The sequence below is a fragment of the Vidua macroura genome, chromosome 16, assembly GCF_024509145.1.
Source record: "Vidua macroura isolate BioBank_ID:100142 chromosome 16, ASM2450914v1, whole genome shotgun sequence".
Lineage (NCBI taxonomy): Eukaryota > Metazoa > Chordata > Aves > Passeriformes > Viduidae > Vidua > Vidua macroura.
Window position 1 is genome coordinate 7,818,576 of NC_071586.1, and position 12,597 is coordinate 7,831,172.

At 40.6% G+C, this 12,597-nt stretch overlaps 1 protein-coding gene across 3 annotated transcripts in view; it reads left to right on the top strand.

The window, feature by feature from the left end:
* BMERB1 (bMERB domain containing 1) overlaps nt 1-12,597 on the top strand; it is a 57,239-nt gene that overhangs the window by 24,623 nt on the left and 20,019 nt on the right. For all 3 annotated transcript variants that reach the window (XM_053992278.1, XM_053992274.1, XM_053992276.1), the window contains exon 2: nt 11,115-11,238. In XM_053992278.1, the coding sequence (XP_053848253.1) occupies nt 11,115-11,238 (124 nt within the window). The remainder of the gene's footprint in view (nt 1-11,114; nt 11,239-12,597) is intronic.

Genomic DNA, 12,597 nt, shown 5'->3' on the forward strand with positions numbered 1-12,597 from the left:
TCTGGGCTTACCCAGAGCATTATCAGATGCTGGTTAGGATAAATGGGTGTTTGCTGGTGAGTCAAATAAAGAAATAGGCAGCATGAGAGATGGCTGTTTTGAGATTTGTATCTTTCTAAATGAATCAATATTGTAAACGAACTGAAAAATGTGCAAACAGATGCAAATAAAATAGCAGGAACTGTTTATAGCAGTACTTGAGCATTGTTTTATACCCCATCTGCACCAACACAAATTAGGTCAAAGATAATCAATTCAGATAAAGGTTTGTAAAAATGAGATTCATCACAAAAGACTTACTTAATCCAGAAGGTCATTAACTTTACATAATGAGTTCTGAGGAAATAATTAAATGGAGCTTATATTTTCCTTTTTACAGATAATTTCCCATTAAATGTAAGAATTAGTACACAGAACTTAAAACTGCAACCAAAAGATGAATTCATTATTTAATCCTGTAGAATTTACTGTATGAAGAGTGGTCTGAGACAGGTTATAGTGAGTGTGTTTTGTCTATTCATTCTGTCTGATAACACTTCCTGAATAGAGCCAATATTATTTTCTTTGCTGGTTGCAAGTTCTCATATAGCAACAGGGGAGATAAACATCTAATGAAATAGGAAAATCTCATTGTAAAGCGAGAGAATCAAATAGGAAAGGTTACCTGAGGGGGAAAGAAGAAGGGAAAAGGAAGCAATTTAGCTTCATTCATTTTAAAAACCAACAGATTTCATGCTGGTGGCATCCCAATATTTCACTGAAAGATGAATTTGTTTCTAGTTCTTCTTAGGCTTATATTTAATTCATAAATAGGGGATTTCAACTTAAGAAACACAGGATTCTGATCTGTTGGGTTTGTGGTGGCTAATTCTTGGTGAAGTGTATGTTCAGCATATGTCAAAAATCTTAATCTCACATTTTGTAATGTGGAGGTGCACTGAGATGAAATTTGTGGCTCAGATGAAAAAAAATTCCCTTTTCTAACACCTGCCTTGTTAGAAAGGTGACTTCTCATAGAGGAGACCTCAAACTTTGCACCAAGTATTTGTGTTTGTATTGATTTTTTCAAACCAGAGTGAGTTCATATATGAGGTATGAGGTCACATATTGCCTTGGTACTGAGAATTTCTCTGGGCAGCATTTTAAATGGAACACATTCTAGACTGGGTATGTAATTAAGAAAATCTTCTCTAAGTCTGTGATATGTGGTATATGAAACAGTATCTTGAGAAATCAGCTAATTTGTCTCACATGCAGAGATTTATTTATTTGTTTATCGTGTGTAGGGGCAGAGAGAAGAGTGAGAAACCAGAAGAACAGAACATTAGGGGAAGTTTCTGGTTTTAGTCCTGCTGGGATAATGAGGGCACCCTTCCATCTGGTTAGGTCAGTAGGAGAATCCCTGCTGCAATACACAGTGGTACATCTCCTAGAGAGAGGTGGGAAAATGCCACTCTCCTATTTCTGTTACAGCAAGACAAATTAGGTTGCTTAGTTCCAGACTGACATGCAAAGTGGTCTGGGGGAAATTGCTTTCACACCTCACCTGTAGTCACCAGCCAAATGTGTAAGAAGTGCTGTTGTCAGAGCATCTGGCAACAAGGAATGTGGTACTGCTACCCAAACTAGAGTTTATTTAAAATTGGAAATAACAGTAGGAAGTCTGGAAACTGTTCTTGCACAATTCAATTATAGTACTTTGTGAAGTCTGTCATAATTCTCTGCAGACCTAATTATGTGGACAGCTTTTCTTTAAATCCCACTCAAACCCACTTAATCCTTCTTTATGCACAACAGAAATGGTTGGATGAGATACCACAGGCTATTTTGCAAATGGACTGAAGTTGTCTTGGAGAGAGTTTGTGGCTCAGTTCAGGCACTGAAAGCTGGGCTCTGAAATGGTGGCACAAATCAAGGGTGACAATGCCCTTCCAGTGTGCTGGAATTGCTCTGAAAAATTTCTGTATGTGAGCAAATCCTTTTTGCACTCTGTCAGGATTTCTGAGGCACCAGCACAGACACACTGTGCTTGCTGCTCGATATTTGTTCTAATGTGTGAAAGGACTATACTGAGATGATCCTGGGCTGGCTACTGAGCCATTTGCAGGCCAGCTTGCAGCTGAAGGCATGAGCTGGTGTGACCTTATCACAGCCACCATAAGGAAATAAAAGTTAAATCTGCCAAATTTAGAATCTGGATATTTGAAAACTGCAGAGATGCAGCTGATATTAATACAGAGGATTTGGTTTCAGCTGAGTGGAGAATTGTGTGTGAATCCATGAATAATGTGTCTGGGGATTGTTAATTTGATAGGACTTGAGTTTAAAAAGGTTTTTATAAAGAGGTATTAATTCCAACTCCCTTTGCTGTTTTCATGGTTATGTTTTCCTCATTTTTATGCGTTTGCCCTCTAACCAGCTGAAGAGATGTGTGCAACCTTGTTATCACTGAGGGAATGGAAATTGGCTGGGGCATGCAAATTGCCCAGACAGAGTCTTGGAATCGACTTCAAAGTAGCAAGGTTGAGCCCTGTAATTGGAGTGTCAAAGCCCCTAAGGGTTTTCAAGATCCAACCTGTAAGTGCCATTAGGTAATTTATCTCAGTGGACATCCTTCTGCATATCCTGAATTTATTTACATCCTGCAAATTTCTATTCTACTAATAAAATCTGTATTTATGACAATATTATGTATTGTCATAATACAATATCTGTATTTATGACAAATCAGGCCTGGGGCTTTTATTCATTGTTTATGCAAAGATTTTAATAAGAAGTTGCTTTTTTCTTATCTTTCCAAAGAAACTTTAGTTCAATATTAAGTTCTGACTTCTTGGTCATTTATTGCTGTGAGTAGTGAAATCCTGTTTCCTGATCTGTAAATATGGTTTTGTATTAGCTCTTAAACTACTGCAAGAGAGGGTACTACTGAGAAAAAGTCCTCCCAGAGTATCCAGAGTATTGTGAGTCACAAATCAAAGCCCTATAAAAATAGAGAAAGCTAGCAGAACTCCCAGTAGTGGAGAACACCGCCATGAAAATCATACTGATATTGCTACAAACCAGCACCAAGTCAAACACAGATTTACAGCTAGAACTGACTCTAGTTACAGATAATTAAGGAGCAAATTGTCCCACTGTACTGGGTCAGTTCCTTTCACACACAAGCACCCTTAGATCCAGAGGGAGGGACATAAAAGCAGAGATGGAGCACTGGTGAAGGGATGTTTTAATTTGACAGGATGGATCCTTATGACTTCCTGCATGGAGAGAGTCTGCAGTCTTTGCAGGGGCAGTGTCTGACTGCAGGGAGTGTCTGACTGGACCTCAAACAGCTAAATCCCACCTTAATGAGTGAAGCCCCAGATAACAGTCAAATGAATCTTCTCTGCTCCCTGAGTCCTCCCTGCTGTGCCTGCAGATACACAACAGCTGAGCTTGTTCACAGGACCTGTCTCCATCACCACAAGCAGGTGAACACCACAAGGCTGACAGCTTCAGAAGTCAGGAGAGTGCTGAAATCTGAAATCTGAAGTGCAAGGTAGAACAAGTGGAATTTATAGTCCAAATATAGGATAGCAGTATAGATTTTGAGGTTCATTAAGTCTAAATATCACATTGAGACCTGTGTATGACATTAAATTTTTACAAGAACTCCAGCCTGGTGATGATTCACAGGATCTCATTGTCAGGGCAGGATGAACAACTATTGCCAGATGAGCTGTTTTTTTCAGGATATCATTACAACCAAGATGAGACTTTCAATGCACAGAGCAGTTCCTTAAGACTAGAGACATCTTTTTCCTGGGGGAAGTGTAAGATTAAAGGGTTGCATAATTACGCACTTAGCAAACTGAAACTGTCATAAACTGACAAAAAACAAAACCAAGAATAATTACTGCTTATGAATTTTACAGGATAACAAACAAGACTTTAATTGATGTTTTTTTTTTTTTTTTTAAGTGGTAAGATCTTTATAGGTCTTATCATTATGGATTTGTGCTGATATATATTTAAATAGGGAGCAAGGGCAGAAAATTGTCCCTAAATTAGAAAGTTGGAACCATCATTTAACTGTAAAACTTTTGGCTAGCAAAGTACTGAAGACCATCCTTAATTAGCAATCACTTTTACCACTGACTGTCTATTGCTGCTGGGGGATATGTAGTTCAGTGAGAAAACTCAAAGCAGGATCTCTTTCAGGTTCAGTTTTTAAACCAGCTGTATTCAGTGCAATGCAACTGGTTCTACAGAAGTACAGCCAAAAAGATGGAAAGCAGCTGAGAATCTTATTTGGGCAGTGGGCAACTGCAGGCACTTCCATCACATGTGACATTGTGTGCACGCCTTTGAATATAATACCACAGGAACCAAAAAGACTTTCAGAGTTAGAGGAAGGAGTTAACATTTAACACTGTGAATCTGGCATTTGTATTTCAAGAGAAATCTCAGTGAGACCAGGTATACAAAAGGCTGAAATGAGAAAGAATAGACTGCTGCCAACAGGCTTTCTTGCAAAGGTAAATAATAAAAAATAAAAGGTCAAAGCTTGGAGATAAGAACAAGAACATACAGGATAAGCAACTAAAAGAATCTTTTTATAACCAGAGGCTCTTAGATATGGAACAGACAGGGTAGTGATTCTGGAAGTGCAGTAGCAATTGCACACAGTGCTTTTTATATTCTCTGCTCACCTAATTTTAAAATGATGTCACATGTTAGAGTGTAAGCAAAATACTTTTGAAGTAGAAACTTATGTCTGAAGATGTCTAGGCTGTAAATCTGTGACACTTAAAGAATAAAAAAGTATTCATGACCTGGACAAAATAAATCCCAATGTTATAATTGTGCTGTTACACCCAGACCACAGCTGGCTGATGGACAGAGCCATCACCAGTCACAGCAGATGATTCAACAGTTCTAGGGGAGGAAATTATATGGCAAACAGAATGGTCTGTGGTGGGTTTTGAATGAGCAGAGGTGGATGAATAGAGAAAAAAATTAATCATATATGTCTCTCTACAGACATGAAATTCTGATCTCTTGCCTGAGGAGCTGCAGAATGGAGCAGATGCAAGGGACTGCTGGAGTCCAGCAGTTTGTCCCAGAACATAAATGATCTTCACACAGCACAGTACAGGGCTGAGGTGGCCAGTGCTCTGTGCTTCAGGTTTGCTGGAAGCAAAGATGCACCACAATTCCCCAAGAATCAGATAAATGCCCCACTTCTTTTTCTCCTTCTCCAAATGACAGTTGTCAAGCAGGGATATTTGATGACCATGACACTCCCAGAGATCCTGGTGTTCAATCAGCTTTCAGGAGGCACCTCTGGACCCTTCCTGCCAAAGAGGATCCCTAGAGCTGCCAGCTTTCACAGCTGCTTGGTGCAAAGCCAAGCTGTAAGGGGACTCAGCCAGCCCAGAGATTTGTGCTGAGACATGGAGCATGTGAAAAAAACACCTTTGGGATTTCTGGGTGCCCTGCTGTCTGGCAAAAATAGTTGAAGCTTTGATGCCTGGTTTAAGCCAATATCTCTAAGGGCTCTAAGGTTACCTCCTGTGCGTCTGGGGGCTGCATTGCAGTTGAAACTTCTGATTTTTTTTTGAAATTTAACACTTCCAAAAGTGCAAGGCTGTTCTGGATCCTCATGCACTGAAAGGGAACAAGGGTCTTTGCACAGAGGGATGCTTTTTGAAATGTACTGAATCCAATGTGTTATCCCCCAAATACTCTGAATGCCACTTCTCTGGCATTTTCCAGCAGACACAGTTTTGTCAGAAAGTTTTGGCTACCACTGCTTGCAGGGACAAAGCACATCTGGCCACCTGTGAAGGAGCTGTGCTCCTTGTGTCAGCCCAAAGTGCAGTTCATGGCTCTACGTGCTAGAGATCCCAAAATTTAAATGTGTTGCTCCATTCATGGAGAAGTATCAATAAGGATTCAAAAATTATAACAGGCACAATAAGAAGAAGAAGAAAAAAATCAGCTTCCTGCTAGAAGCAAAATTCAGCTGTGTTTTCTCCAGCATTCAGTGCCATTGACAGCAGTGGAAGAAAGTGATTCTGAATTCTGTGAACTTCTGCACATCTGACTGAGAGTGGAGTAGCACATTAGCTCTTTGCTCCTCCAGTAACAGCCTCTGCACACTCCTATTGTCTTTGGAGATTGCTTTTCCAGGGTGTTAAAACTCACCAGGTATTCGTGCTGCTGCTGCCTCAGTGCAGCCTATTTGCTGCTCATTGAGGCCTGATGAACCAGCAGCATCCCAAATTTACTGAATTTGGTGCCATCACCCACCTGTTCTTGGTGCTAGAGAAGAAATAGGAGAACAAATTGACAAGCAGAGGGAAGAGATTGCCTTGAGGGAAAAGAGGAGATTACAGCATTTCTGAAAGACCCCTGAAATGGACAGTGAGCTGTGTTCTGCAGCAGGATGAGGACATTCCTGGGATGTTTCCCAAAGCCAGACTGCTGCCAATGTCCAAACCAAGTGAGGCAGGGAGTGAAAGCAGCAGAAGTGTGGGATGTGCTGACTGCCACAACAACCAGCTCACTGCCACCCTGGTACTGCCCCTTTTTTCCCTTTCCTCCAGTCTACCCATTTTAAATTGCACAAGACTGCAGCCTCTCAGGCAATCCAGAATCAAAACACATTGCAGCTGTTTATATTGTATTTATATGGTAATTCCATCATAAAGCATTGAATAAATACAATGTGCCACACACATGCCAAATTTAGTAATTGTTAGGATTCACAGTAATAGAATGCTGCAGCAGGCTAGATTAGAAATAAGGAATTAAATGTAGTTTTTCATATACAGGTTAGTTATTGGCCGCTGCATCCTGCACCAGAAGGATTAAATCAAACAGAAAAAAAAATCAACTCTGAGGCAACAACAGAAGGTATAGTGCAAGGCTAGCCATTCATGCCTCCAGGTGACATGTTAGTGACCAACTACAGGAATAATCTGATTCTTTTCACATGAACATGTTTTTATCTGGAATATTTTAACTATAACAAATTAATTTTTCTGCATTATGCAACTATTTCAATTTCCACCAAGCATGCTGTTTTTAAGTGGCACTAGCTGGTTCTCTCTTCATCCATTTCTGACCTGTGCCTCCTGCTTACTTCTGCTTTGTCTCATCAACTAATTGTGGTGTTGAGAGTCGATTTTGATATGTGAAGGAGCATTAAGAGTTTGCTTGCTGCACTCTGCTCTATTAGCACTTAATATACTTCAGCAAAAAAGGATTAGCTTGAGAATTGCACTGAATTCGTTGAAAAAACCCCAAAAGTTCTGACCCAGATTTGGAGCAAAACTTTTCCATTAACATTTTCTTATCAAGGATTAGCTTATTATTGGACAATTTAAGGGAGTAGAAGCAGGCCTCAAACTGCTCAATTTCAGTCCAGTCCAGAGCAATGACTTACAATAATTTTTAACTGGAGCACCATTATTGGGTGGGCTGAAGAGCAGGTTTGCTGCTGAGTAGTTTCCACATCAGAGAAGCTGGTCTGTGCCACCATCCTTTGAGGAGCTCTCAGCAGCCATGGGTTGAACAAACAGAGTCTCATTTAGGATGGCTCACCCATGTCAAAGATGAAGAAGAGAAGTGATGGAGAGCTGGGCCATTACCCCTGCCCTGTGCTGGAGCTCACCTCCTGCTGAGTGACTGAGGTGGCTCTGGAAGGTGTGACTGGGTTTCCAACAGCAGCAGAGCCATAAAGAAGAGGATCCAGAAGGCCCTGATGGAGCAGACCCTGCACTTGCTGTGTGTCCCACCCTTGCAGCTCCTCCCTGCGCGTTCCTGCCCGGCTGCAGCTCCCCTGCCAGTGCCTGAGCTGTTCCCGGAGCTCAGCACAGTGACAATGACATCCCTTGGTTCCAACAGCAGAGATTTGGGACCCTTTGTGTCACTGCCAGACCTCACCTTCTCCTGCCCTGCTTTACAGTGATAAAAACAGCCCCAAATGCCAATTAAAGCACTACTGGCTGCAGAGCACAGGGAGCCTGTCCCGGGGCCACCACCCGTGTGGCACCAGTGACAGCAGCAGGATCTTTGCTGGTAATTAATCACAGCATCCCTTACCAATTGCTCTGAAACTATTGACACCAGGTGTAAGGGTTCTCCCATTTCTCATTGTCAATTCAGGCTTCTTTTAAAGTTTTCTTTCCACTTATTGACTTAATAGGCAATTTGTTTTTTTTTGTTGCTTTTAAATACAGCTGGCTACTGTTCTATTTCTGGCTGGCACATTGAGGATGAAGTGTGATCATACCCAGTTTAACTCTACCAGTCTGTGTTTAAATTGAAACAAAGTTATGCATAAATAACTTCAGGTTTACCTTTTCAGCCCCTCTCACTATGTGTAATAGCTTGATAATTTTATTTCCCTATTGTAATTATTTTTGTGCTAATATCTTTGTGCATACAGTAATATAATTTTACTTGTTTTTTTTTTGTCACTGAAAATTATCCTGGAGATTGCAGAACAGACAAAACAGTTTCATCCTGCCACTGGCTGGGACTCATCTCAGTGTTGTCTCCACTTTTGCTTTATGAATTGTGTCTCGTTACCAGGAAAAGGCTCAATATATGCTAAAAAATAGTTGACTACTGCATACCTGCTTTAAATAAAATGAAATGTTCATTCTTTCTTTTTTAAAAATCTGAGAAACTTCTGTGTGAAGCTGTTCTGAATCATGTCTCAGAGCACTAGAGGTGTCATTGCTCACTGGGACAGAGTTAGAGCTTTACTTAAAGGCTCAATAACATTAACATAATCTCCCCCTGTGGTTCACATCCCAGGAGCTCAAACCATTTCATGAAAAATAATTAGTTATCCTTCAGCACAGCTGCTGCCAGGTGGGCCAGTTATCCACGAAGAGAAACTGAGAGCCAGAGGCTGGTGGTGTGTGAGGAGGGCTGGGCTGGCAATCCTGACCTGGCTGCTCCAGGTGTCCTCACACCTCTGCTCCATTCCAGTGGTGCAGCCACATCTCTGAGCTTGCAGACAAGCTGTGAACTAATATCTGATGCTTTCTGTATTTATTTCCCTCCACTTTCAAACTTCTGCTGCCTTGCTTGCATTTTTGTTTCTTTTGGAAACACTACAGAATTTTGGATCGCTTTCAAAAATATTTTCTCTGGTTCAAGCACACGTTGAGTGGGATGTGAAGGAGAATCTCTGACTGTTCTGCAAGGGTCAGAGCAGATTTCTGCCTGTCACACTGATTCCTGTGCTGGTTTAAGCACATCCCTGGGGCATAAAGCTTGTTTGTTCTTGAATTGTTGAAATCACAGGGTGGAGGCTGACCTCACATGAGGAGTGACACCAGGGCACTTACAGCTCGAGCTGCAGAGTGCAAGTAAATGAGTTACTTTTTAAAATTCTGTTTTCTGAGCTCTTGAGAGCTAATTTTATAATATGTATGTGTAATTTATTTATGGTTTATATTCCTATTTACCAGTATTACTGGCTTTAATTCATGGTAGCATCAGAATAACTTCCCATCTCCTGCTTATATTTCTGGCAAGCAGTGAAAATGAGAGGTGGGCCTGTGAGAACCTCATGACATTTAGGCTACACATCAACTAAATATACTCCAACAAACACAATGATTTCTAATAGGGAAATCCATCTTGTACAGGCAGCATTTGTGTGTTCAGACACACAAGACAGCCTTACTTTACAGACCAGTTTTGCAATTTGAGTTTAAAAACAACTACTGAAATATGGCTGTTCTCTCATGACAGACATTTCAAAATCTGTCTCACTTTTTTTCCTTCAAGATTCTATTGTCTTGGGAAAAAAAAAGTGATTTTAAAATATTTGTAGCCCCACTTTCTTCATTAAGAAAGGAAGTCAAAACTTGCAGATAATACTAGCGGGATAACTTAAAAAAATATTTTATCTGTTTTTAAATGCAAGGGAAATATCTTTTGTTTATATAGTATAGAATGTTTTTCCTTTGCCTCCATTTTGGGAGAGCCATGAACTAAGCTCATACAGGGGCTGTTTGCTGAGATTTTATAGTTTCATTCCTACTCCAAGTTTTTGTCAGAAATTCTTCTCAGCTGTGCTTAGTGTGTCATGAGGGACTTCAGAATTTGTCTCCTCTTAATTAATTGAACAGCTTATTTTCTGATGCTTTTTGTCTACAGTTTTCTGCATAATTATGCTGAGTATGTTTTGACCTCTCTATTTTCCCCTTTTCAAATCAATACAGCTGAAACAGGCCTTTTTTCAGGAATAGCTCTCCATTTGGGTACCAAGATATGCAGCCAACCTATTTTTCAGTGTCTAAATTCTTGTTTAACACGAAGGCCAAGTATGATGAACCCTTGGAATGGGGTTTTCCAGAGGCCAAGCAGCTCTTTTCCCAAACCCATCTTATATAAATTGGTTGCTTTACGTTCAGGGAGCACAGTCCATAGCCCTGTTTCTCTCTGGGTTACAGAGGTAATACATCAATTATGGAGAAATAATCACAGAAGCACCCTGGCCTTACCAGCTGCCAGGTTATTGCTGCAAAATGTTTTTTGTCTCCTCAACCCATTTGATGCCCTTGTGAGAGCCACCCAGCCCCTTGCAGGATGAGGTCCTGCATCATTTCTGATCCCATCCTTGGCTCCTCTTGGTGGGGCTGGCCTTTAGCTCCCAGGGTGGAGCAGCATGGAGAGTTAGAGGGGTTAAAGGTGGGGAACATTCATGGGTTTATGTTGGCTGCACCAAGGTAGAACTCTCCAGAGATGCAAATAATTGCTCTGAGAGGGTTTTGTAGCAGTCAGTTTGTGGTGATATCAGTTAAGGAATGGTGGCTGTGGCTGTGGACGGGGTTGGGATTCCTCAGAGGGATGATTGAGCCTGCCTAACAAAATAATTGTCACTTTGGCTTAGGGAGTGTTTCACTTCTAAACTCTTACATTGCAAGTAATAAGCAAAACAATAGAGAAACCAGTCAGCACAGCACTTAGCTAGAATATTTTTTACTGCTTGAATTAATTACTCCATAGTTAGGTAGCTCTGTGATTTAATTTACATTCCTGAAAAACACCATTAAGGCAGTCTGACTGGCTTAATTCATTTTCTCTGCTTCCACACACAGATCAACTTGACATCATTTCAATGGCTGAAACAACAATGATGCCTGAGGAAATTGAGCTTGAGATGGCAAAGATCCAGAGACTTCGGGAAGTCTTAGTCAGAAGAGAATCAGAACTCAGGTTTATGTAAGTATCAGTCCTTCTGGGAAAACACTATGCAAAATTAATCAAAATAGGAAAGAATGGTATTTAGAAGACTTTTATCTGCTTGACATTTTAAAAGGGAGAAAGATAAAGAGCATCCCAGATAGGTGAGCACTTACAAAATGCCTTTGGGAAATGATTTTTGTAGTTGCAAAGGAAATTGCCGCTTTTTCATTCAGCACATTTTTTTTTTATTCAGCACGATTTGCAGAATACATAAAACAGACCTCTTACTTTCAAAAGGAAACTTTAGCAAAGTATGTGTCTATGCAGCATCTTTTCCTACCTGATTTCAGTCCTTTGTGGCAAGGATATTTGTCTGAACAAAATATCAACAGGTAGGGGATTTGAAGCTTCCCAGTCTAACCTAGTTCAGGCTTTATTCCTACTTCATTAGTGGTCTTAGTTCATGTCACATGAGAACACACTGTGTTCTGCACTAATAGCAGCCAAGATTTGACATTTGTTAAATGGAAGCCATTTAGTTATGAACACAAAACACTTTCTGATATATCAAATTAAATGGCAGTATTCCAAGAGGGATTTTCAAAACTGCCAAAAAAGGTCAGGCATAGGAGCCTCACCGAAGGTTTGTGAATATTAATCCAATTCTGATGGTGAAGGCAATAGGGTTAATATTCCTAAATCATCAAATTTACAAGATCAGAACTTATTCCTAAGAAGTGTATTGTCTTGAAGTGTCCTCAGTCTGTGAGTATCTGAGGTCAGAAACAAATGCCTTTGCTGACAGGCCAAGAACTTCAGTAGCTCTAAAACCTGCTGAGCTCAGACCCTTGACATTAATGAAGCTTCAGTAGCCTGAAAAAACTCACTGGCTTTCTGCTCATGTTAAAGTACAGGGGACTGGTCCTTTGACCCTTACACTGGAGGTTAATTTTAGTGCCCTGACTTGCATTGCCAGAAGCTGGAAGCCTCACCCCTCTGCAAACAGCACAGACTGCCTTTGAGTGTTATCCCAGAAGACTTCTGCCCAGAATCACTGCTTAGACACCTTTGGAATAAGGGCTGGTAATAGTGGCACTGACCTTTAGTAATGCCTTTGTGGTACAAATAAAGTGAACAAGAAAGGTTTTGTCACTCCTGCTCCTGGTGGTCAAGTCACTACTTGGTTATTGGTTTGTACATAAATTTAATCTGGACGAAGCCTCATCATTGAACTCTGCACTTCTCTTGACATTTTCTATATCAAACAAACCACTGAAGTAAACTGCCCCAGTGAATGAGAGTGATTGTTCTGTTTGTTCTGGTATCCAGTCTGTTCTTTTCATTTCCCCCATGCTCACACTCTTTACTCTGTATGGCCTGGCAGGTGTTTGAGTA